General features: G+C 47.8%; 1 protein-coding gene across 3 annotated transcripts in view; it reads right to left on the minus strand.

Moving 5' to 3' along the window:
• The window catches only part of LOC115406743 (claudin-20-like), a 118,485-nt gene that overhangs the window by 27,761 nt on the left and 63,686 nt on the right, over positions 1-27,038 (minus strand). For 2 of the 3 annotated variants that reach the window (XM_030116952.1, XM_030116951.1), the window contains exons 10-19: positions 18,951-19,127; positions 18,295-18,399; positions 18,102-18,180; positions 17,905-17,994; positions 17,606-17,812; positions 14,357-14,481; positions 2,404-2,619; positions 1,791-1,859; positions 795-920; positions 253-361 (exon numbers count right to left, since the gene is read on the minus strand). In XM_030116952.1, coding sequence (XP_029972812.1) covers positions 253-361; positions 795-920; positions 1,791-1,859; positions 2,404-2,619; positions 14,357-14,481; positions 17,606-17,812; positions 17,905-17,994; positions 18,102-18,180; positions 18,295-18,399; positions 18,951-19,127 — 1,303 coding nt within the window. The remainder of the gene's footprint in view (positions 1-252; positions 362-794; positions 921-1,790; positions 1,860-2,403; positions 2,620-14,356; positions 14,482-17,605; positions 17,813-17,904; positions 17,995-18,101; positions 18,181-18,294; positions 18,400-18,950; positions 19,128-27,038) is intronic. The other variant, XM_030116953.1, reaches the window with a different exon arrangement.

Consider the following 27,038-nt stretch of genomic DNA (forward strand, 5'->3'; position numbering starts at 1 on the left):
GGAGAGGCATCACTCACCTCACTCTCATTCCCCGTCTCACTCTGGGACATTTACTTCCATACATAATTGATTTGCTTCCCAAAAGAGCAGCTGAACCCTCGGCGGCGAGCGCCACGAGGTGACTGTGATGCAACGCAGGTGCAAGGAAGACGAATTTAGCCGAGGCGGGGCCGCCTCCAGATTACACAAATTTATCAGCCTCTGCACAGCAGCAGTGTATCCATGTGTGTGTGGCGTTGAGGTGTGCCGTACCTCTCTCCAGGACCTTTTGGACCTTGATGTGGTTGGCGCAGAAGCCGCTGTACAGCTTGAAGTGGTCGGCGTAGTAGAGGAAGGAGCCCCCGAGAGAGAAGAGCAGCTTCTGCGAGGAAAAAAAAAAAAAAAAAAAAAAAGGCACAAAAATAGAGGTGAGGATGAAAGGGTGTGAACATGTGAAGTCATGACCGCGGCACCATGTCCCCCTCGTCCTCCTGGGAGACGGTCCAGACGCCCCCTCTGTCCTCGCCTTCTCACCTCACCCTCGGAGCGCAGTCGCTTTCAGAAGTTCACAATCCAACCACTGATCCGCTGCTTGGATCAATAGACCCCACACCTTGTCATGTCAAGTCCATAAATCAGCCGTCGCCGCTCCTGTCGGCGCCGCTCAATTATTTATAAAGCTCAAGATCTCAAAGATCACGCCCGTCTTTGGGATTGTGGCTAAAATTGCCCGGTTTGAGAATAATGTGTATGCTCATGAAATCCCTGGACATCTAATCGATGGCGTGATGTGCGGCTGTGTGTGTATGTCTCACCTTGAACTGCGAGGGGGTCTCCAGGGTGCTGAAGTCGGGCGAGGAGGCGATCCTCTCCTCCAGCGTCTGGAGGAAGACCCTCTGGAAGTCCAGCATCTCGGGCAGGCTGCCAAACAGGCTCTCCATCTGGGAGGAAGAAAGATGGGCCGCGGAAGGAGGGGAGAGCGTGAGGATGTGATGGACGAGGATGTTTGAAGGAAGAGCCGCCGAGACGGAGGGGAGAGGCGGCCGAGAGCGAGAGAATATGAGGCCACGGGAAAAGGGAGCCAGGATAGCTTGTAATTCATAATAGTGTGTGAGACAGGCACCCCGGAGTGTTATAAAACCTCCACTCTGACGGCTCCATCTCTGACAACGGCACTTAGGGACAAGCTATGGCCCTGCTACAAGACCGGCACACATCGGCTCGCAAAAATGTAGCACACACTCCCTGGCTCGAGCGGCGAGGGTCACCACTTCCCTTCATTAAAAGCCATTCGGGGAGAGAAAACTCGCCCTTGTCCAGCCTGCCTCTGGACGTATCTCCTAGTCCCATAATAGCCTTTTAATTTGCCCCAGAGCTCAGCGGCCCATCGACCGCCGTGTCTTAGGAGGGACGTCCCGTGATGGAGGTCACACGGAGCTCATGTCATTAGCATGCCGCGGCAACACAATCTGCTGTAACAGGAACTAAGTTTGATTTAAGGTGTTTTCAAATGGAGCAGGGGGGGCAAAATCCTCACATTTTTTTAATGAGGCGCATGCAGAAAAACCAGCTACACCACGGCTGAGGTGAGCACTTCAAAGGTGGGTTTACCCCGCCGCCTTCATTGGAGCACCCCCAGGGAGACGCCAAGGTCAGTGTAGGGGAATGCTAATTTGTCCTCCAGGCAGTCAGGAGCGGTAATAAGGGAGATACAGCCCAGCGGCGGCTCATCGACGCGCAATAAACACTCAACGGGCTGGATGTGTTGTGGAGAATCGCTACGCGCTCCATGGTGGCGCGCCGCCACCCACCTCGTCCAGCGTGAGGAAGGTTTCATTCTGCAGGGGCTTCAGGTAAATCTCGAACAAACAGGCCAGATCCTGCAGGAGAAAAACACAAGGTCAATGACAAGAAATAAAACATTTTCTTAATAATTCGTCCAAAAAAATACAAAAAAAATCTAAATTATTTCCACCATTGGGTGAACTGTTTCCCTCACATCATCGTCTCATTCCTGCTCGGTTTTACTTCCTATCTCTCCCCTTCTGAACTCCTTTAATGTGGCTGGAGCTTGTCTTGGTATCAGTGGGGATATTCTCATTAGGCTGATTTATGAGCTTTCTTCTCCCCCTCCCCTTCCCCTCCGCTGCCCCGGCTGGTGGTTCATGGATGCGGGGAGAAAAGGCTTGAATCAAGCCACTTGAGGAAGACGATCTCCCCCCCACCAATTACAACCCAGCGGCAGGGCCGAGGAGGAAGACTGAATGAGTAACGAGGAGGTGAGGAAGACAGAGGAAACGTGGCAGCTGCCATCTCGATTGTGGCTTTTAATGTGTGTAAATATGAATAGGTGGGAAACGCCCCCCCCCCCTCCCAAGCTGCACTGAGCGAGAAAAACATTTCCTTGAACCGTGGCGGCCTCACCTTCACGTAGGACTTCTCCGTGTCCACCAGCTCCTGGATGACCTTGCGTAACCTCTCGGTGGCGCTCATGTGCTTGGGGCAGGGTCTCAGCAGGGCGGCCTCCCCGGGGGGGCCCGGCCTCGCCGACGGCTCCCTGGGGTCGTCCATCAAACCCCCGCCGCCCGACCCGGGCCCCTCCTGGAAGGAGTGGTAGAGGGCGCAGACTGTGTCCACGCTCTGTAGGGGGCGACAGAGAGGATGGGGGGGAGGGGAGTGTTGAGGATCACACTTAGTTGTTCTTATTGTGAGAAACACACACACACACGCGCTTCGTGGAGCAAGCGGCCAACACTTTGAGTTCACGGTGAGGGCCACCTCCTCCCCTCAGGCTGACTCACACATGCACAGACGCACACACTCAAATCACACATTCCAATAGCAATTAAAATCTACTGCATGTAATCATTCCCAGCTAATGATTGCCGGACTAAACCCATATAAAATAATGATAGATATGATTCCATGCTGTCCACGGCCGGCGATCCCTCTGAGGATACTGGGAGCGTTATGGAGACTTAGTTATGCACTCTGTGCTAATTGGCTTTGCATCAAAGCCTTCACAGTGCATCCAGAATACTGACTGGATGTCCCAGCAGATAACATTACAGAACATTTGATTATTCCTCTAAAACCCATAATGGACAGTCATGCGGCTTTGTGTCACATCAACACCGGGATACAAGACATGTCGGGGAGTCAGTCCCACGTGGGCATGTCTTGTTTCCAATGGAGGAGGAGGGGGAGGAAGAGGAGGAGGAGGGGGAGGAGGAGGAGGAGGAGGAAGAGGACTGGGGGATTCTCTCCATCCTCTCCCCTGCCGTCTGACTGGGTCTGCAGAAAGTCTCCACCTCCGAACCTGATTTAGCAGTTTTTCCTTTCCACCACTGCTTGTGCTTGTTAATGTGAAAATGTTGGGTTTTTCTTTGTTGAAGAGCCTCGGAATGACTGTTTGTATCCGGGACTATAAAAATAAAACTGAATGAATCCGCTGACTGTTTTAGTTCTGTTGTTTATCTTAAAATATCTATGTGCGGCTAACACACTGCTCTTATTTCACTGCTGAGAAGTTCAGGTCAGTTCAATAAAATACGACAAAAAAAAAAAAAAACCCGATGAAGAGTTTAAATTAACAAAGTCCAGGTTTAGTTTTGAAAACCCAACTGGTCCGTCAGTCTCATTTTAAAAGTAAAATTTGAAGTGCTTGCGGAGTGCACGACCAACAGGCCTCCAGTGAAGCCAGGTTCCTTTGACTTCTTCGATTGCCAACACACACACACACACAGACTCCTTCTTCGATTGCATTTTCATGTTGCGTGTTCCTGCTGTGTGTTTACATTCAAAAACTGGTGCACAAGTTTCAAATCTATTCAGTGTTATCAACAAATATATTCTATTGAGGCAGAGGACTTGGGGAACCCCGACGCAGCTCAATCATAAAATGTGTAATTTCTTTCAGCTGACTTCTTTCATAGGTGGAACCACAGGAAGAGCTCAGCGTCTTACCATTTACAGAGGAGTTCAGGGGGAACAGATAATCCTCATCACTTTATACTGGACTGTACTGCCTGGGGTACGGAAATTAACATGAGCCGAAGGCGCCATACTGCGACGTCTCGCCTGTGGCAGCAAAGATTTTCTAGTCTGTGAGCAGCTTGTGGCAGAATATGAACCATTACCAGCTCCTCAGTTCTGTTCCCCGGGAAATAAAAAAGCAGCAATGAGGAAAAATCCCCAAATTCTCCCGACTTTTACACCTGTTACCACCTCACGGTACCTGCTTTTCAAACACTACAATAAATGTACCCACACCTTATCAAAAGCCCACCTTGCTCCCCATCTGACAAGCCTGTGAATCACAACACTTCATCAACCGCAGCGGGCTTTCGCCGGTCTGAAGAGCACAAGCCATCAATTAGGATGTGATTTCAGCACTAAAAATAGTCATATGATTGCCGGTCCTCCTTATTCCGAGTGAATGACACGATGCAGCGTTATAATCTGCGGCCAGTCACTAAAATCAGCAGAGACTGATAAGTGCCAGAAATAGCAGGTTCCACTCTGCTGCACAGCATCACAGCGCGGCGGGACGGCCACAATGCCAAGCAAAACAGCTGCTCAGCACTCTCCTCCAACCTGTGTGTGCGCACGCGTCTGTGTGTGTGTGTGTTGGCATTTAAAATACAGCATGAGCAAGCGGCCGGGTGCAGCCTTCTCCCACAGACAGTACAGCTACAGACATGGATCGATACACCCTTCAGTCGGACGCTGACACGCACGCATGAGCAGGAACCCGGGCAAGCCTCTGAGTCACTCCATCACCCCCCCATCACCCCCACCATCACCACCACCACCACCACCCCTCTCCCAAGGAGCCCACAAGACAATCAAGGCTTCCATTAAGTCTGCAACTCATCAGCTTGCTCATTATAGCACTGGTCACTCCAGAGACGGCGCTCCAATATCTGTACCGAGAGCAAAGAGACAGAAAAGGAAAAATTCCTCTCCGTGTCCACTGCATCAGTCTGGGTTAAGCCTCTTTCCAGCGATCCACCACCCACAGCGGCTTTCTCGTCTGGCTTTCAGCGTGGGCCGGTAATTATGAGGGTCCTAATGTGTCTTCTTGTGCGGTGGTGGAAGGACAACAGATACACACTGACATGTATCAGCGCTGACACTGCTCACACACATCGGTTCTCTGAGTGAAAAGGCAGAGTTAAGGACACCAAAGCGCTGAGGATGTGAGAGAAACTTTACAAAACTTCCCCTTTAATCGAGGATCTCGCGAGTCAACACCCATTTAGCTGGTAAAGGCTTCTCAATCAGACAGAATTCAGAATATCAGCCATGTAACGGCAGCCGCTGACACGCACCGTCCCCGGAGAGATCAGAAAATCAGGCCCAGACACTGATGCTGGTGCCGCACGCAGCGCCAGTCAGCCTTCATTCACTGATACGCGTCTGGGAAAACTCTGTAATGCAGCAGGAAGGCGGACGGCGGGGAGAGATTGCCTGAAGGAAACACAGAGGTTGAAGGATATCGCGGCGACAAATTCATCAACTGGCCCACCGGCAGCTCCAGACAGGGGAGTGCAGGCTTGTGGCGACAGATAACGGTCATATCTGCCGCTTATTTCAGTTACAGGCAGCCCGAAGGGGAGGCTTGTCCGGGTCTTTGGGAAAATGCGTGCACGGGACGGCACGTACCGCCACTCGAGTGGCGAGTTAATTCTCATCACACCCCTCTCTGGCATGTAGGAACAGTGTGGGCTCATGTTAACCTCATGAACACATAAATGAGATAATGGAGGAGCTACGACAGGCGGGGGAAGGAGGGAAAAAATAAAAAAAGAGTGAATGTGCTTGACTGGATGATTGGAAGCGTGTGTGTGTGTGTGTGTGTGCGTGGAAGCACACACTTCCACCTCTCTCAAGCTTCCAAAGAAAGGTTTTCATCAACACTAAATGACAGATACCTGCACTGGAGCGTGACAGGCGAGGGTGGGCAAGAAGAAAGAGAGATGGAGGACGGGGGGGGGGGTGCTTCACAGTCATGACTCAGGGATTGAAATTGCCTCACAACAATCCCACCAACACAACCTGACAGCTAGCCCAAATAGCCAATTAAGAGCCACGGATGGGAGCCGGCAGAGGAGGGAGAAACGCCCGGGAGCGGAACGTGAGAATGAGAGGACGCCGACAGGAAAGGCTGTGAATTCCCATTCAGGTGTTCCAGCTGACAGGTGTCAACACCGGATCGTGTTCCTCCCGCTGCTCAAGGCCCTCAGTCAATTCAACACTTCGCCCAGCTTCGTGGGTTTGGAAAAAGTAAAATGTATTTTTTTTAGTAAACTATATTTACACTCGTACTTGAGGTCTTCTTGCTCGATCCCCAAAGGGTTTCTTTCAGTTACAAGTCAGGTGTAAAACCTACTTTCTGTTTCAATCCCGGCCAAAAACAGAAGCTTCTGAAGAACCAGAACGATCTCAACATGTAGTCACTTTGAGCAGCAGTAAAAAAAAACAAAAAAAAAAAAACTTGATCAAAAAAACTCATCAGCTTTTAGTACATGAAGCTTTGATCTCACTGAGTGTTGAGTACCTCTCCCAATCTGCGGGTGAGCGTGAAGAGCAGCCTGTAGAGCAGCCTCCATGCGGCCGTGGCCTGCCGCTGGGTCCTCCGGACGAGCGAGCAGCCCTTCTTGCGCAGCCTGCCTCCCCTGGATGTTGGCATTGCAGCTCCGGACGCTGTGCTCGCTCATTCAGCTCGACCGAATCAAGAAGAGGGAACAAGAAAAAAAAAAAAAAAAAAAACACCCAGAACGGGAAGTTTGCTTGCTTGTTCGTCTCGGGAGAATTTTATCTTCTCGCTTCGTCCTCCTCTAATTTTCATTTGATGATCAGTCAGTCCCGTTCCAACTTTCCTCCTCCTCCGTCCTGGCTCCGGCTCTAGTCCGCTGCTGCCCGTGTCTTCATTAGGCCCCGGTCAGAAGCCTCGGTCTTAGGTACACCTCCGCCTCTGGGGTGGAGCGGGCTTTGATGGTGATGGAGCCATTGATCCTGCATCCTTCCGCTGTGCGAGCGTGGGCAGAGGAAAAGAGCCTGCTGCCGGCGAGTTTTGCATATCAGTCAGTCCTGGACAGTTTGGCCTCTTGGCTTGTGCAAACACAGGAGGAGTCCTTTCTTTAGTAATGATTACCGCGCGTCTGTTTGCATCAGCGCTGCTCCTGCTTTACCTCTTCACTTCCACCTTTCTACCAATCCTGCTTCTCTCGGGCCATTTATCTCCACACGTCTCCATCTCTTCTTCCTTTTTCCCTCAGCTGCTGCCTCCCCTCACAGCTCCGGGTGACCTCTCTGGTGTGATTTCAAGTGCGCCGCATGTCGCCTGCCCAAAGGCTGCATCGGTGTCCAGTCCTCTCAATAGCGCCAGGACAATGTGGACTGTTCTGGCTCGTTACGGCCACACACACAGGAATGGCTGACTCGAAAACAGGAGGCTCTGAGCCCGGTGGGGGGAGCAGTGCAGGAATGCTAACTATGCTCTCACACAAGAATAAAACACGCCAAGTATTGCACAGTGAACAAGGTAGAAAAAAAACAAACAAACAAACGGATGAAGCCTCTTTCGATGAGACACAGGATGGGATCTAAATATATAAACACCAGTGAGAGTGTGCTCCTCATTAGGGCAGCCAATTATTGGAGAAGATTAGGATTAGAAGGAAAACTTACTTTCCCGTCTGATATCATGTATGTGAGCAAAGCAATATCAAGGTTTCCTTCTCTTCCAATATGTCAGCTAAAAAGATAAAAACAGCAGGATGAGTAAAGAAGGGGTGCTGAATTACTGAATTCTGTGACGCAAACTGGATTCATCAGCCAACATTCCTCTCAGCCACTGGACATTTTTGTTCATCACTTCATGTAAAACATAATTTACAATGATTTTGGATCCAAGTCTTTCTCCTGGCACATATAACAGTTGAGAAACTAAAGCAGCAGAGCATGTTGCCACATATCAATTATTACTTGAGTCATATTTCAATCCGACTCTATTAGTGGATAAACAGCGAAAAAAATAAAAACTGAGTTGGGAGGTTGCGTGATAGAATTCAAAAACAACATGTTAATACTCCGATTGGAGTCGCTGCATGCAGAGTTCAGTCTGTAGATGAAACGCAAGCTCAAATCAAAGGAGAGAGCCTTGTGCCTTTCTAGTATAGAAGTCCAATCTTAGCGGGGATAAACAAACAAATCTGGGGACGAGGGACGATAAAGAAGAAGGGATGAAATAGATGCACGCCCTCGGGGGTGGCTTCGCCCATCCCTCACAGGAAACAGCCTTGTCATGACACCGTGAGGTGGAGAGGGAGCGGGCGGAGGGAGCGGGCGGAGTGGGCAGACCGGTGATTCATTTGCTATGTTAGCCGGCTATAGTGCCACCGTGCCATCTTCTTTTCAAAGCTCAATAAAAGAAGACGCACACTCATAAATCAACCAGGGCAGAGGGGAGGAGGGAGGAAGATGATGAAGAGGAGGAGGAGGAGGAGGAGGACCGGTCCCGTCGCGCTCCGCTCAAGCCCATTTATGCCTTTTATTATTCACCCTAAACAAATATTATTCCTCTCAGTCTCGGAGGACTCTGGGTGAGGAGTGTGTTTTAATAATGAAGCCAGCTTCAGATTAAAGCACCCATTCTGCTAAATCCCAGAGGCTATTCACATCCACTCCACTGCATGACTGCCACTACAAAGGCAAAGTAACGCTAGCACTTCACGCCATTCTTGCCCCAAAATGGCTAAGAGTAAAACGGTTACGTGGGGATGCTTGTTGCTTCGGTAAAATATAGCTCGATGTGACAAGTGTGTGGAAGAGATGGTACAGACGCTGTCTGCCCTGCCCTCGTCCGGCTGGAAAAACTCTCAATCTGGGTAAAACAAAAGAAAAAAGACAACACCTGAACTATCCACGCCACAAACCGCCAAAGATGACATGACTCTACTAGAGGCCACTGAGGACGCGGGGTGACTGGAGGAGATTGAATTTATGTCCACAGAGACACTAACATTTGTCAGGTCAGCCCGGTTAACTTTTGCAGAACTAACAGTGCCGAGATGTCCCAGCAGTAAAGGCTGCAAAGGCAAAAATTAACACCGTGACCTTCTGACCTGCTTCCGTCTGCTGGAAATAAACCTTCAAGTCTGCACCACAGTCATGTACCATCTGCTGGATGTCCAATAATAAATGCACAGCAGAAACACTCCTGTTCTCTGAAGACTGGAAGAAGAAATGGATACGGACTCGGTGGCAGGCCAGACTCGCAGGATAGTTTTACCGCCCACACACACAGAAGGTTGTGGGAGTTGTGTGAAAGATCGCAGCTCTAGTGTGAAGACTCATAGTATCAACTCTCGCTCTCGGAAGAGCCAGCAGAACCCTCAACCCTACCGGCTGTTTGTCCCCTTTGGCGTGTCTCTGGCAGGACAGGCAGGTGCTGACGTCCTCGGCCAGGCAGGAGAGTTTGCCTTTGAGGAGCCGCCCCAGGCCGAGCAGCGCCGATCCCAGGAACAGGTCTTTTTCCTCGGCTTCGCAGCCCGACTGCCGGAACCAGCACATGGCCAGGAGGGAGCCGAGGGCCTGGGCTGGAGACTGGTCCCACATGAAGAGCCCCAACAGAGAGGTGAGGTAGAGGGAAGGCCCGGGATCTTCGTCCGTCCCCAGCGGAGCCACAATCGGTATTGCTACTTCCATGGCCACCCTGGGGACCCCCTTGGAGGTCATTCCAGCCAGGTTTGCGTCATGCCGGATCCATTTCGGTCTCCTCTTTCTTCCGGTCTTCTAGTGTGTCTGTCCAACTTGTTTACAGAGGAGTGGACTAATGAGAGCGGGCTAGCATTAACTGTGCTGACGGCCTTAAGCCCCAGATTATTAGCCTGCTCACAGCCAGATGGCGACTGCTGGGCTTAGTCATAACACACACACACACACACACACACACAAACACCCAAATTAACCCGCCCCCCTCTAAACATGCCTGTCGGGTAAAGAAGATTCTCCAAAGTTTAGGGAGGGGAGGGTTCTCGCTCCGGGGGAGGACAGGACCGTGTTTGTAGAAGAAGCTACAACCTAATATCTGTAGGCATGTACCAGATCTTTTTGAAGTCGAGGCCCCACGATAAGAGCGGAATGAAACTTTCTCTTTCGCTTCACACATCTTTCAAAACTGCTAAAACACCTCAGACGCCTCCCGTCCGCTGAGACGACTAAAAAGGGAAGACTGAGAGCGAGAGAAAGGGGTAGAGGGAAGAACAGCACGTATATCGCAGTCTGTGATATATATAAGCTTAGCACTTTACTCAGGCAGAGCCTAATAACATCAGTGCCCGAATCAAGTGAATCAAACCAAATCGCCTCGCACTGACAGCCAGACAGAGCGCGGCTGCAGTCATAGCGCTCTTCATTAGACCATCTAAATGCTCTTACTGAAGTGTCTGGCCCGGCAAAGAGGCTTAATATGTCTGTCTGCCGTTTTAACCTTTGCTTTAATATGAGAGATGATGGCTGGAATGAAATAAACGCACAACCGCTATTTATAGAAAAGAAGAACAATATAGAGATGAGCCATTAATATTAATTATCATGAGAATCACTGACCGGGCGCTCAACTCACAGCCAGCGAAACAGGTCAAACAGTCTCACCTTTTGTCACCAGAAGCTCTTCGTACAGTATAATGAGTTTAAAGTGAGGCGTTGAGAAGGTTTGCTCTGCTGTGGGACAGTCAGACTGTCTGAGCGAAGGGGGTTGGACAGGCTCCTGTCAGTCATGGTCAACCCACTGCACCCGCCGTACAGAGCCATCTCCGGGAAACAGGAGCAGCTTCAGAGATAGGAGGCTATCGCTGTCCTGCTCCACTGACACTGAGGAAATCCTTTCTTCCTCATATAATGTGGCTTTTTAACCCCACCAGGATTTTTATCTAATCTCCTTTTCATGTTTGATTTGATTCTATTCTATCATCCTGATGTTGTTGGAACTCTGAATCTGATCTTCCATCCTGTGAGGATCATTTGGTGATACTTCTATACGTGTGACTTTCCTGGTGCCATGTGGTGAAGCCAGATTACTTCCCCCGTCCTTCCATCTGTCTCCTGGCCTGGCCTGGCGCTCTGGACCATGTGTGTGTCCTCATGTATCCGTGTGGATGTGTTGATGACCTGCCAAGCTCAGCTGACAAGCCTCCAAGCCGTCCGATTGCTAAACTGGTTGTGACTTTGCCTCCATACATCCACCTACTCAACGCCAACCCAATCCATGTCAGATCAATTCAACGGCGGGGGGCCTCGTGGGAATTCCCCCCCCCCGAACCAGCCGAGTTCACTGCTGCAGTAGATTGGCTGAGCTCGTAATGGTACAACAACGGTGTGCTAAACCAATTGTTGTGGCACTCTATAGCCAAATGTTTCATTAGGGAGCTAAAAGAATCACAATCAGCATTCTGGCTGTTAGCAGTGTCTCACACACACACACACACGCGCACACACACATAGACCGACTGCAATCTCTCTCCTGTAATAAGCACAAATTGGAATGCATCAGCCCAATTAATCAAAGGGTAGCCAGCGTGGTGAGGAAGCCGATTACAAGGTGTGACAAGAGACCTGAAACGAGTCCTTCCCTTCCATCCATCTCTATTGACTTTCACAACACCACGTGCACGCATGTGTGAACTTATATGCAGATACACGGGTGATTTTCTACCCGGTGGCTCGATTTCTCTCGTCCCGCTCCAGAGAACAAACTGATGGCTGCGCTGTGATTAAATCCCTCTCTGCATGCAGACGAAAAAAAAAAAATAAAACAAAAATCAGATTCAGTAGCGCCAATATCTCACCCAGCGCTTTTACTCATTTTAAATCGTCTTCACAGTGGTCGGCTCTCCCTGATGGAAGCTTTTCTTCGCTCCTTTTTATGTCCTCAACGTGCACGGCCTCACGGTGGAAGCGACACCGGCACACATTTATCAGACTTCCAGGCACACACACGCACGCACACACACACACACCTTTGTTTCAGTCATCCTCCAGTAAAACAGAGTCGGCGGGGAGCTGAGCAGCAGCAGCAGCAGCAGCAGCAGCAGCAGCAGTGGTGCAGTGCAGATCCCGGCGCTGTGGGACCGACTCGTGTCGCCGGGCAAACAAAAAGGGAGACAGACAGAGCCAGAAGAGACGGAGGAAAAGAGGGCAAGTTGTCCTCTCTAATTCACCCCCTGGCTGACCCCGGGGCAAATACCGCGCGGCATCGTCCGACTCGGGCTAATAGGAAAATAGGGCCTTGGCGATCGTGGAAATTACCGATGCTTTCTGGGTATTTGGCACGAGTTTTACTATCAATGAATCCCCAATGAAATCAGCAAAACACTAATGCCTGCTTCCTTTTTCATTTAGTCCACATTACATAACCAGCAAGTTAACCAAACACGACTTAGGAACTGTAACAAGTACAGTGCACGGCTGTGAAGGACATTCAATATAACGGAGAAATATCTACACAAAAGGAGAAGCATGGATACACACACATCTATTCCCCTTTGGTTTGCAGCCATGTCCACATCATTAACATACATACACACACACTGAATAGCACCTCACACGTTTGTCTGTATTGCATTATCACACAGCAGAAGCGAGATTCCCAAAGGGCCGGGCTCACGCTCGGTTTTAATGACTTCAGTAAGTTGGTTTACATATCAAAAGCCTGACCGGATGTCTATCGACAGGACAGAAATAGGTGCAATCTGCCATCGTTCACCGGGGACGGCTAATTGGCACGTTTCTGGAAGGCGAGATTTCTCTCAAGCGATATAAAAAAGGTAGAGTGGTATTAACCGCATGCAGCGGGATGAAAGCCGCGATGCTTGAAGCAGGCAGTCAGAATGCAGGAAAATGTGCCGCTTTTAATTATATTCACGAGGAAAATACAACAGCTCTGAGAACACAGCATCGGGGAAAATCTGCTGGCTTCCTCACTTTCTCACAGCTTCAAATCTGCATCTGCGTCTGCATCTGAGAGCATGATGGTGCCTCCACCATGCAGGTCTGTCCAAAAACCAGCGTTGACAGTCACACTCTCACCAGTCCTGTTACAGACGAGGCATTTGCCTCTCACAAGCTAAATTACATCGACTCTCTCTTCATCGAGAGCTCACTGAAACTTGAGGACTATGAGGCACTGTTTCTCTGTTCTCTGGCCCCCCGTCACCTCTGACCTCCGTCATGAACTCCCTCGCTTCAGCGATCGCCGCATCCACCAAACACCACAAAGAAATCACACACTGAATAAAAAACCGTGGCTTAACTCTGCTGCTTCTTGCAAACTGTAGCCTTGACCTTGGTTTACTTCAGAACGACTGGGTGGAAATATCTTTTTTTTTTTTTTCAATTCATAAAAGTTTCACATTCAGACAGCAACATTCAGGCACCTGTCTGTCTTTGTTGAATACTCCCACTGAGTCTCTGGTGTGTCTCAGAAATGCGTCTGAGCTGACCCAGACGATGGTAAATGTTAGTACATGTACACTTTGTTCGAAAGGGTGAAGAACATGAGCACAAAACTATTGACTGTAACAGCAGAATCGCAATGCAGATATTGTTTCAATAGCAAAAAAATGCAACAACATCTACTGCAGCATCCTCCTCGGCCTCTCCTTATCGAGGTTTAGTGTTGTACATGCTGGAGGCAGCACTGCACACTCCTCCAGCTCTGCCTGGAGCGTGTTTACTGTCCTGTGTGGGGTGTTTTCCCACAATCCACTCCAGCTTTCTCAGAAGCTGCTCACCGAGTTTCTTCCTCGCGCTGCAAGACTGTGAAACTTCAGGATAATAATTCATATTGAGGTGACACAGATTTGGAGGTGTTTGGTGACGTCCTGGAAGCTTTGAAACGCTGTTTTTTTAATGATGGCGAGACTGATGCATTCAGACGGCTCTGTCGTTTGTTCAAGAGCTTCTGATATTTTGCACAATGTCAAACTGAAAAGTTGAATTTTGGTTGAACTGGAGATACATGTGGCTGAGTGGAGTTGAGAACCGCTTGTCTACATACTGCATGTACACACTCGAGTGTGTGAGGGGGAGGAAGGCGGTAAGTGTCGGACGCATCCCTCACGACAGTAATGATCTGTGTGTATTCCCGTGGCTGTGACGGAGCGTCCTAATTACAGTAATGCTAGAGACCGGTGCCAGTCTGCCTTCCGACGGCCCCGCAGCTGCTGCCGCCGTGCGTGGGCACGGAGGCACGACAAGCACTTTCAATCACGCACATACTCACACACACACACACACACAGAGAAAAAGAGAGGTAACACCGCGAGCATCCACACAAGTCAAAGACACACACACACACACTCACACACACCGTCTTTGTCTGTGCCGCTGTAGCTCCTCCTACCTTGCTGTGCTGAACCGGCCTGTGTGCGCAGTGGGAGTGACCATCCTCCAGTCCTACACACGACGACCCGCCGTCAGCTGCAGTGCACACATCTGGAGAGAGAGAGAGACAGAGAGAGAGAGAGAGAGAGAGAGAGGGAGAAAAAAAAAAGAAGGTCCTCAGTGTGAGAATCTGGGTCTTTTAGCAACACACCGCCCATTATAGCATCTACAGCACATCCTTCTCACAACTCGCCACAGAACACAAACAATGCTGCTCAGTTATAGTCTGAAAACCCGCTGTGGGCGCCCGCCTGTCGCACAGAACTAAAACATGTCCTCACACTAAAAATGGCCAGGCCACTCAGTCATCCCAAAAAAAAAAAAAAGAAAAAGAAAAAGGACACTCTTGGCAGTCCTAATTAAACACTCTTATCTCTTTTCAGGACCTTGTAGATAAAGTTCAAATTCCTTTAAATAAAATGTATATTTGCATAAGAACCCGTCCTTACAGGATGGTATGAGTAGATAATCGTTTCCAGGCTGCTTATTCCTCATTAAACTCAAGGTCCTGGGGACAAACTAAAGAGCAGTTGGCACATGAAAAGGCTGTTTCTGATTGTAGCCAATGTGGAGACAGGAAACAAAAGAAAGAAAAACCTTTGGGCCTCCCGTCGAGATGAACTTCTCCATTTTTAAACCTGGCAATCATTGCCAACGGAGTGTGATAGCTCCAGCTCTCCGCAGACACCCCGTCATCTGCTCTCCTCTCGCATTCATATGCATCAGGCTTGAATGAGCTCCAGATGACAGACGCCTTCCTTCCAGGAACGTCTTCATGTAATTTGTTTCAGACATGTGTTAATTTCCTTCTGTTACCTTGGGCCTGCCTGGGATCAAACGCCCTCTAGAGACCGAGGCGTAAACTGCAGCTGCTTTGATCACACCAATTGCAGTAATGAGGCCTTCAAGTCATTAATCCCTTTGTGTTCAATTACGGCTGCAGTGGAGGAAGTGTTAATGAATTGCTACAATTAAGATGACACTTTAAGTTGTCTGAGAGGGACGCCTCGCTTTGGGCTGGCGTCAGAAAAATATTTAGAAGGAGAATATATCAGCAGCTGCTCTGGGAAAGTTTGGAATAAGTTGCTGAGCATGAAGTTTGTATCACCGGCGCTGACATTTTTTCAGCTTATGAAGCTACTTTTAAAGAGATTTGGTTTAAATAATCAATCCAGGGGATATTTCTGGATTTTTGTTTACCTAAATTATCCAACAGAATCTGCACCGTGAAGAAATTTTAATGACAAAGTTTTTTTTTTTTTTTCTTTTTTTAACCTGATGACTACAGACTCATTAAACCATAAACTTGATAAACTCAGGAGCCGGAATCAGGATAAAATCTATCAAGACAGCAATATTATTTGAAGGTGGTCAATAGTTACCATGGAAACAAGTAGATCAAAAACCCTAACTTTATCAAGTCAAGAGTTCTTGCTGTTCACCTTTGGCCTCACCTGTGCCTTCACATAGCAGTTATCGCATGAATTAACAAATTCAAATTCTTCTTTTTTTTCTTTACTTGATTAATAAAAGCCATGTGTTGGTATGTGACATTTTTTCATTCAAATCATCACAGCTGGAGCATGACTGGCGGGATGCGCTCAGTCTGGACAGATGGGGGATTACGTTAGTGTAACACGGCGATGCTGACGTTGTGATGTGAGTCTGATCTGTGCTGACGGCTCAAAAACTTCGAGCGCCGCTTTATTGGCTATATTTGATTATCGCGCAACAGCAGGCTTCTTATTTTAGTTGTGAGGGATATGTAGTCACTTCCGATAAAATATTAGAATTCTGAGTCAGTGTTTTGACAGACTGACATTTTCCAATTGGTGATATTGAATCACTCGAACTATAATTAAACATTTACAAACATTAAAATATGAGTAAATGTCTACAAACTATCATTTCCTCAACAGTTTCTTTGACAAAACAAAATTAAATTCTTTATAACACCAAAGAGCCGAAGCTTTCTCACCTCCCTGTCAAAAAGCTCCAGCAGCACAGCGAGCCGTGTTTCTGCCAGCGCGGGTATCAGCTGTTTGTCCGACGATGCGGCCGAACTCGCTCCGACGGCGCACGTCCACGGCGAGATTAAACCGAGCTGACAGCGTACGACACATCCACAGCGATAATGAGCCCCCCGAGCCCCCCCTCAGCCTTTCCTCTGCTGCAGGACATGCAGAGCTGTGAAACTTCATCTGGGGCTTCTTTTTTTTCTTTCTTTTTCTTTTTTTGAATTTCCAGTCTGTGAATGTTTTGGGGAAGTGAAGACATTAACTGAAACGGAAGCGTGGTGGCTGCTTTGCGGTGGAGGTGACAAACCTCCCGACGTACTCTCCTCAGTTTCTACTATTGTGATAAACCGACCGTCGCTATGAACTCGTAGAGCTACACACCAAGAATCCCTCATGAAGCATAAGAGATATGACTTTAAAAAACACCTATGACTGCGATTAAAAACCTATGGCAAGTAGAAATACTAAGGTAATTCTAATTGAGAAGCTGGTGCTCTCATGCGTACAAAGAACTGAGTGTGTGTGTGTGTGTGTGTGTGTGTGTGTGTGTGTGTGTGTGTGTGTGTGTGTGTGTGTGTTTGTCAAGTCACGGTCCTGTCTCTTTACTGTCTGTCGCTCATCATCCGTCACACATGGGGGAATCGAAGAGAAATAATATTCACGAATTCAGCGGCTTATATTTAAACACATTCTAAACATACTTTCATCTTAATTTAGGGCTTTTTAGGGTTGGGGTGAATTTGTAAACCAACTATCATTGTTTATCATTATGTTTGTGTGAAGCTTAAGATAAAACATCCCATAATATCAGATCGCGACAGCAATTTCTGGCTTATGACTACAAACTGATTCCACAGGGCAGCTGGATCTCTTGATTTATTCCAAATGGTAAAATGAAGGAGTGGATTTATTTTGTGAAAACTAACACTTGAATTACTGCCTTGCCGAGCTCTGCAGTGATCATTCAGGTAGAAGATAGATTTATAGATTTCCCTCTGGGATTAATAAATGGTTTCTGCTCTATTCTATTCAGAGCGGTCGCTACTGAATGTGGTCAAACAGACACTGAGTTCATTCACATGCTGTCAAATACTTCTACAAGATGAGGACTCTTCAAGATTCCGACTCCTCTGTGAGGATGTGGTCTGCTGCCGTACCTGAGGAGGACTTGGCTCGGTGGTGCTTGTTGCGGACCTCCTGGCTGCACTGGCGCGGCGGCGTCGCCCGCTCTGGCGACGGCGGGCCGTTCCGCCTCAGCTTCAGCTGCAGGGTTTGTTCGGCAAACAGCGTCTGGATCAGCGCCAGGTCCAGACCCGAGACGGGCTGGCCGTTCAGCACCAGGATCTCGTCGCCTGGACGCAGACCTGAGGGACACGGAGATGTGTGTTTAGAGAGGAGTCTTAAACGTCACACAGATCCTCCTTTGTGTTTTCAAAGTGAAGCACATCAGCGGCACCTTCATTAAAGGCGATGCCATCAGGAAGCACCTCGCTGACCACGATCCTGCTGTTCTTCAGGTTGTCAGTGTGTCCCGTTACAGCAAAGCCTGGCGGGAAAAGGGTCAACGGACAGGATTACAGACCGGACGCTGAGGTAAATGCAACCCCAAACACACCGCTGCCCCTCTAACCCGTCTATATGCCGCTCGCTCACCGAAGTCTCCGACGCCGCTCGGCCTGCTCATGTGCAGCGTGAACACATTAACCGGGACCACCTCCAGCTGATCGCCGACCTGCGGGGGCGATAGCGGCCTAATCAATACGCATTACAGAATGAGCAGATAATGAAGAGCGACTGTTTGTCCGAGCGGGGAACGGCGCATGTTTGTCCTCCTCCTCATCCTCACCGCGCCGTGCAGCAGCTCTCCGGGAAGCAGGGATCGAACCTCCACGTCCGGCCCCGCCCTCCTGAGCAGCCGGAGGCAGTGCAGCCCGGGGTCCAGCTGCTTCACCTGCACGGTGTGGAGGAGGGGAGAAGGGGGGGACGGGAATGTTAAGAGCAAATAAAAAAACCCACATCGGGCACATTTCACGCGCCGACGCTCAGCCTTGACAGCTGCCGTGTGGCCGAGGTGTGAATTATTCAGAGTTTACACTCGCTGATGAGAAATGTGCAGTAAACAAAAAAATGCTTTCTCCCAGAGGATTGCATGTATTCTGAGTGTGTGTGTGTGTGTGTGTGTGTGTGTGTGTGTGTGTGTGTGTGTGTGTGTCACTCTTAGGGGACTCTGAGTGAAACTGAATAGGTGTTATTTCAATCTCCTGGGAGAATAATGCAACCGGATGTGCTGCAAAAGCCTCAGAAAAGATATTTTTAAACCAATAAAAGGTTGACAAATTGAGCTAAGAAATTCATAAACTTCAAAAACAAATCAACGTGACTGATTTGATCAAAAACACTCTCTTCATTGCTTCAGTTTTCTTCCTTTGTTTTGTGTTTTTTCCTGTCATCAATATTGTTCTCTCACGGCTGTGACGCGCCATCGTTTCCCTGAGAGCCAACCTTGCAGGCCGTGAGGAGAAGGTCGGCGGCCGTCTGGTCCCTCCTGACGGGAACCTGAACCGTCAGGCCGTCTGGCATGTGGACACACATCAGCGCGTCGGGGGCCGAGTCCACGCCGTCCCACGCGCCGCCTTCAGGGGGCGACATGGAGTAGATACTGGCCAGCACGTCCAGGCGCTGTGGAGGAGAGAGGATGTAGAAGGAAGCATTAGATGGGAAGAAAGGAGTAAACAATGAAGAGAGAGAGAGAGAGAGAGAGAGAGGTAGACTTGGAGTGGAGGCACACAAATCAATAGAGTTCCATTAGTCTGAACGCTTGGCGGCGGATCAAGCCGTGGAGTAGAGACGTCATACAATTAGCCTTTCAGAAATTCATTCGACAATATAGACGGCAGTCGCTCCATATAATCGCCGTCATAATGACCATGTGCACAGGAGGATTGGCGAGCGCGGCCCGCCAGGTCTAGACATGGCAGACGGTATCGGCTCCGATCTCCAGGTCGCAAGAAGAAAAAAAAAAAAAAAAAAGCCTCAAGAGTAATTTTGAAGTGTGGGGACAATTTATTTCAAAATCAGTCAAACTCTCAGTGGGTAATTATGCGCTGCATTATTTGTGGCATTAACGGCGAGGCTGGAGCTGGAGGGACCGCTCGACCTCACAGGCTGCCGCCATTTGTGGGGTTTTGGTTGCGACTGTGTGTCTCTGGAGGGGGAAAAAAAAAACCCAGTGCTGCTGCTTCACAGTGAGGCTGTGGGGAGACGCCGCAGTGTGCAGCCGGAGGCCACAATTACCGAGGCCCACCGGATCACGAGGAAAGGCTCAATCACACCAAACTGCACTCAAACACACGGGGCTGCAGAAAACCAGTGATTCAGCACTTTTCACAGCACGAGGTCTCGGTTACGCCGGGACACGGGACCAAGACGGATAATTGTCTCAGGGGATAAGCAAAGGGGAGGGATCAGTGATGTTTTAGGTGCATTACAGGATCTCAAAATTAAGACTGCGTTATCCCCGTGTGTGCACAGATAACACTTAAGTTCCTATCCTGTCGCCAGAGAGTGGATCTCATGACCAAAACTCCAAGACTGCCTATGAAATCTTAAAGATTCAAGAATTCCACAAAGCAGAATAACACAGCTCTATGCCCATATATAGCTTTTAAGGCTTCTTCAGCATAACTGTAGTCAGCTGTTGTTTTATGAGGCTGGTACTCGCCAAGGGACTGCAGATGGACCGACTAGTCTCACATAGTTATATGAATGCTGCATGAAAATGGGAAAATATGCACTAATTTAGTTGTTTACTGTGATATGATTAACTGAGGGCTATTGTAGGGTTGTCTTTGTGCTTTGCACATCACATGCATGTATTCAGTTCCCACCAGCAGCTCTTCAGAAGGGGAAAAAGCTGATGAACAGGAGTCAACTTTCTGCTCATTTTAACTGATTTACCACCAAGTATGAAATAATCACGACCCTCGATTGATTAAAGCTTTGTAATTAATTATAAGCACATTTATTTGAAACGATAAATACTTTTTTGACATTTTGAAATTGCAATTAATGAATGCGCAGTGCATGGCAACATACTTTTGCAGCATGTATTTTGTGTAACCGTTCATTGTGCATCAGCCTTAAAAGATCTTACAGGATGAACTGTACCACCCTTTGCAAAAAGGTGAGAAGGATTCACTCATACTTGTCACAATTTTACAGCTATAGAATCTAAGCAGTTTCATGGAATTGTATTTTGTATTTGTTTTGTGTGAGTTTCTCTAAAGCTGCTGATGAATCACCTCAAGAGGGAAAAACAAGACCTTTCCCCTGCCAGACAGAAGGCCTGAAGGGACCAGCCCAAGTCCGTGATTCAGAGCATCATTTAGCCGCACACACATACACGCAGTCTTCTCAGTGCTGGTCTGATAAACACAAATATTTTCCTAATTCTCCACCCAAATGTCCCTCTGACAAGCCAGCGATGTTCTGACTCCATGTTTCCCGGACCTGTCGGGACGAAGGAACACAAGGGAGCGTTTCTACGCCCACCTCCTGCCTGCACCTTAAGGGATGTGAAGTCATGCTTAAAAACAAACACAAAAACAAACCGTCAAGGCAACGGGTTTGCATAGCCGCCCCGTTTGTGTCGAAGGAACACTGGCGTGAGCGGAAAGCTCCGATTTGGTTCTGACTAACACTGTGGGCGCATTCATGGCCAGAGACGGCGGCGGGCCCGACGGTTGCCCAGCAGTACGCTCCAGACACGCGCTGGATTTCAACAGCAGCTCTGTGCGGTGCGCACGCTATTTCTGCTCCAGCCAATTCCGAGCCCTTACTTCAGTCTTTCCTCTCAAGTGTGGAAATTATTTCCGAGCCATCCTCCGCCCCAGAGCCTCTAAAGCTGGACCGTGGAATAAAGGATGTTCGAGAGTCAATATAAATATTACAACTCTGCCTGGAACCACGCTGGTCAAGGAAAAAAAGACTTTACTGATGTGGAAACACGTGTTTAGTTTCTATTCTCCAGTAAAGCTGTAAATAAAATACAATAACTGTCAAACTCAGAGCTGGATGCAGCGACAAAACCAAGGAGTTTACAAGACAATCAGACACGTCGAGTTTCGCGGGTTAACATTTTGCTGGCACAACACACAAACTTTAAACTTGAAAGGCTTATGGTTAGTCCAGATCAGACTCAAAAAGTTACACCGTTTGAATACCAATATAGAAAAGAAACTACTTTGAAATGAAACTTCAAGTGTCTGTTTATGTGAAAACAGTATTTGGAGCCACTGAAAATGATCCGTCTGTGAGTAAATGAGAGAAAACTACTTTTTGAAAACAACTCCTTAAGTGGAACTTTTTGAAAATGGTCCGACTCTCTGGAAACGGGGGGAAACGCAACTTTTCTGCTACTGCGCATGCGCACCACAGCCGCAGTACATGTACGAGTAGCTGACAACAACAATGGCAACTTCCAGAACGGCATGACTCCCAGTCCATATTGTCCTGTAGTTTTAGAACCGAGAGTTTTCACTTGAAATGTCGTGTAAACAGGGTCTTAACCTTTTCAATTATTAATTAAATGGTGCTTCTTAATGATAACGGTGAATCAAAATTGCAAATTAAAGGCATACATCATATTCAGCCATTACTTCTCATTAACCTCTACCAATAAACACTCAGTAATTCCGCTGCCAAATTCAGCATCTGTTGCATAAGACGCGCACTGGGCATCAACTTATGGGCCATTTCCAGTTTCCACTGTCCCTCTATTATATGTATTCAAAGAGCAGTGCCTCTTTCTCTCCTCGGATATCCACCTCGAGGTTCCTCTTTCCATTATGACACGCTTCTCCCATCCCTGCACACATAAAGTGACAATAATGGTCGCCCAGACTTGCCAGAAGCAGCACAGGCCAGATTCTGAGAATTAAAGCAGCGTGTGTGGATTAGAAGGCGGCGGAGTGTGGAGAGAGGTGGTGACACAGAAAGAGGGATCAGTATGTCATGCAAGAGAGGTGATAGGGTGCTGGTCACAAGCCAGTGAAAGACGGGAAAGATGGGGAAAAAAAAAACACTGATGGCAGAGAGTGTTCCAGGCTCTGTGGAGATCAGGGGAGAGAGGAACTAAACTTCAGGTTTATGTTTTTACTATGTTCAGTTCTTGACATCAGTAACATTAACAACAAGACACCGACCGAAGCTTGTGGCAGCAAATCATCCAAACAGGCTTGACAGTGATTCAGCGTGATAACCCTGCACGGAGAAGATTCAGTCCATAAGGCTTCCCCAAAACACCCAGTATCTGCACGTCTGCTGGAGTAATGAATGTGAACACTTTTGACACCTCTGGTCCATATACACACAAGCTTGTGCACGCGCGCGCACGCACACACATACACAGGGGCTTCAGGACAGTTGCTCTCTGCACCAAGAAGCTCACCAATAACTTGGGAGCTTTAAAGATAATCCAGGATGACAGATCCATCGCTGTCTAGAAGAACGAGGTGCTGTACAAGAGAAGTCTCTCACATTCCACTGGGTTGATAAGAATAAAAAAAAAATAACTATGTGTGGAAAATGAGATTTTATGTGATCTGATGTGATTCCAGGCCTTGACCCTGAATCCGATGAGGTCTGGGCTCTCAGATTCAACATCCTGCAGTCGGCTGACTCGTTCGGGGCTGAGGAGCCTTACTTCCTGGAGTTTGAGAAGCCTGGCGTCAGTCTGAGGTCATGAATGGTCATTTCTCTAAAACTTAAGGAGATTCGACCCGTAATCCAACAGGTTTGACTTTATCTTCTCCTTTTTGCGGGATGGTCTGTATCGCTTCCAAATGTTAAATTTACTCAGGATACAAGTCAAACCATCACAACACCGGTTTCTCTTGAGAATCAGAGTAAAGTGTTGCAGTGGGCTTATTGATTATTGATCCATGTGTGTCTTCAGGTCTTTGAAAAGTTTGGGACTTGCAGGTAACTTTTAGAGTTGTTCAGCACTTTCTTGCAGCTGGACGGAGCTCTTTATTTGTTAAAGGACATCCTAATGGACGACCACGATGAGTAACCACTGAGAGTCGAAGTAATCGACTTTGGCTTTGATAACGACCCTCAGAGGCGGACTAATCAAACTGTGTCATGCAGATGTGGAACAGCTTGAAGTCCACATCTCATTTGGTCAGTCAGGTTCATTGTTACCAAGTCATGTGGACTGAATTGCATTTGTGTCCTCAGTTCTCCTGAAATGCTGCTCGGAGCTCCCTTCAGCCACGCCACTGACACATGGGTTCTGGGCTGCATCGCAGCTGAGATGCTCACTGGAGGACTCTTACCGGGTGAAAACGACTGCGATATGGTCAATATTACATTTAATACAGATGCAGATGATCATTTCCTCCTCTTTGACTCTGAGCCGGTGAAGCTGATTCCTTTTGAACTGTATGCTCATTGCTTCCCAGCACCTATGAATAACTTATATTAAAATCTGAACTACAGGTTTATTTTAAAGTATAATGCAACATTGTGCTCTGTCCACAGTTAAGATTCATCATTTCAGTTCTCGGGGAGCTTCCAGACATTGTGACGAACCTGGTTTGATCAAAGCTCGGTCTCTGAAGGTACTAACAGTGCTGGATCAGAGCAGATTGTGGTTTCTTTTCTTTGAACTACCATAATCTACATGTGGACTAAATGAAATCTTTCCTCTCTTCAGTCAGCAGGTGCGATCGGGACACTGCACCAGACCCCATCGAATCTCTGACTGAGCTTTTGGAGGTGAGCGATATCCTCTGGAAAATGCCTGTTTTTATGATTTGGACATGTGCAAGGTTCTTCCAGTAACTCCAGCAGAAGATTTTTCCCGCTGAAAAACGTGACAAAGCGAGCTCTGCTGAGTCGCTCAGCGAGACGCTGAACTCGAGTCATTATAACAGAATCACACCCTCAGACGTCCTCGATCGTCCATTCCTCACTCTCGGCCACCTGGACGGCAGCGACAGCTGCTAGTGAGAGTCTCTCAGATGTCTGCTGCTTTATCAGCCTGCAGACACATGAAGTTGTCAAACTCAATGATCGACTGTCTTCCAGTGTCCAACCAGCTGATGTAGTGTTGGGAAGTTTAAACTGAGTGGCTCATTTCACCTGCTGCCTCAAAGATGTTGAAGTCTCCCTGTGTTTTTAAGAAGAAGAAGGAAAAGGAAAAGGCTCCGGTGTCATTTTTTTTTTATTTCTACCAGTCAAAACACATCGACTCACTCCGCTGCTGACGGGAGGAGTGGGCTGACAGAAGATTCACGGAGCAAAACTCTGCCAGTCGGAGTGAATTTTAACCTTGTGTGGAGGCCGAAGCAGCTGCAGCGCTGACAGATCCGTGCTGTGCACATGTTTGTTTCTGCTTCGAAATACAGCTGCTCATCAGGATGATCCGAGACTGCGAATAGGTGGGACGACTAGAAACTCCTCATGCAACAGATTAACTTAAAAATATAAAGTACCAGAAGCCACAGCACACTGTTAACAACCACACGTTCATGAAATGGAAATTACTACTTTCCCAATAATGAAAAAGAGATTGTGGGACTGTCGTCTTGTTTCTGCAGAAGAGAATTACAGCCACTCTGTCCACACATCCTCGGTTGGGTAATATTGTGTAGAAAGGATAGTAACCGCACTTAAAACAGAACGAGACCGAAGCACGCGCGCGTGCACAGAGCAAACAGCCTTCACTCCAAGTGACTTGACTTCAAAGGATTAGAGGCCGACGCCTGCTTATTAGAGTTATTCAAGGGATTTGAGACCCGAGTCGTACAACAGGCGCAAAGTCATCAAGACAGAAATGAAGAACTGTGCGTGTCGGCAAAAATCAATGCAGCAGCGCTAACCTCTCTCTTTTCTCACTCCTCACCCCGAGGACTCCTAATCCTCGCAGAATCAAGACGGATCCCGGCGACGAGCCGTTTTCCACATTCACGTCTAAATTCGAACACTTAACCCCGTTTAAAGCGGCATTAAAGCGCACGCCCGATGAACGCCATTATTGTTTCCCGGAGCCACTTCCTGTTCCCTTTCTGGAGGCTTAATGAGGGCCGTTTTAACACTCGCCACATTGACCACAAACTCATGCCATGAATCACTGAATCCAGCACAGCGGCGATCTTCTTAACCTCATCCTGCTCGCTCTGAAAGAGTCCATTATACAAATCTGTCTGTGAAACATCAGAACAGTCAGCAACTGCCCCAAACAGCCCCGCACATTTCCATCATATGAATAAACAGTTGAGTGTTCGGGACTTTTGAACAAGTATTTTCATTAGCTTCAAACAAATAAAAGTCTTAAAAAGGCACGGACCTACAAAAAAATAAGCTTAAGCTTCGTGAAATCATGGCTTTTCAACTGTTTGAATAAAGATTGCTCAACCATTTTCAATATCATAAGGCGGGCTGGACAGGATTCCAGCTGGGCAGGGTGGTAAAGTCGGGCAGACACTGCACACACACACACATGCACACACACACATTCACATTCACACCAGTGGGCAACAGTGAGAGCAGTTAACAAACAAAGCACACACACACACACACACACACAGGGGAAAGCATAAAAGTTTAACACAGAAAGTCCTAAATACTCCTAAACCAAGTTATAAACATCATTAAGAAAAACTTTCCCTTTAAATGTTGTTACAAAGTTCTCATGTTGCAGGACTTCATGTCTGGATCTAATCCACATTTCAGGCTCGTATTTCATGTTCGTATAGCAAATGTAAAACAAAGGCCGTCGCAAAAACAGTCAAACCACTGGAAAGAGTCGCTTTCAACTGGTAAACACACCAAAGATTAAATTGGTAGCTTGAACTAAACAGTTTTTTTGGTGTTTGTTTTGCTCCCTGGTTGCACAACCCAATTTTACAATGAAGTTAATTGTAAAATCACAACACTGAATGCTTTGAAGAAAGAAAGTCCGATTGGAACAGTTTAAACTGCTTGTCAGCTGGTGTATGGACATCATAGATGGTATTTCAGATTGCACCACTGCGAACTCCCAGATCTCCTGTGGGCCGACTCAGAGCTGGAGGGTTAAGAGGATATATAAAACCTGACGATACATGTTCTTTTTCTAAGTACTTCTTATACTGATGTAGGCTCCTTTGTATAGATATGATATACTGAGTTGATGGGGGTATTTATATAATTTTTAACAAATAATGCACATTCAAGACGATGTGCTGGTTTCACAGAGCCAGATCTGTTTTGATCTAACTGCTCCAGCATGTAACTGGGCTTTTCTGTAGTGTGGCGGTGGGTAGGAGGCTTATCAGAGCTTTGTTTGGCTAAAAATAGCCGCCCTCTCTCACTGAAACCATCACTAAAAGAGCAGCGAGAGTTGAAAACAGGGAAACTGCACCCTAAAACAGTGGATCCTGAGCTTTTCTTCTCGTTGTAAGCCCCTCTAAGTAAAGTTGCAGACCCCCAACCAAACTCACAAGAGCAGGAGTCTTCCCAGGTGGGCTCTCGGCTCCAGAAAGTGTCTCACTTTGCTTTCCTTCAACATGTGCAAATTTAATTTCGTCTCAAGGTCGTCTCAGA

Source organism: Salarias fasciatus, chromosome 19, assembly GCF_902148845.1.
Source record: "Salarias fasciatus chromosome 19, fSalaFa1.1, whole genome shotgun sequence".
Lineage (NCBI taxonomy): Eukaryota > Metazoa > Chordata > Actinopteri > Blenniiformes > Blenniidae > Salarias > Salarias fasciatus.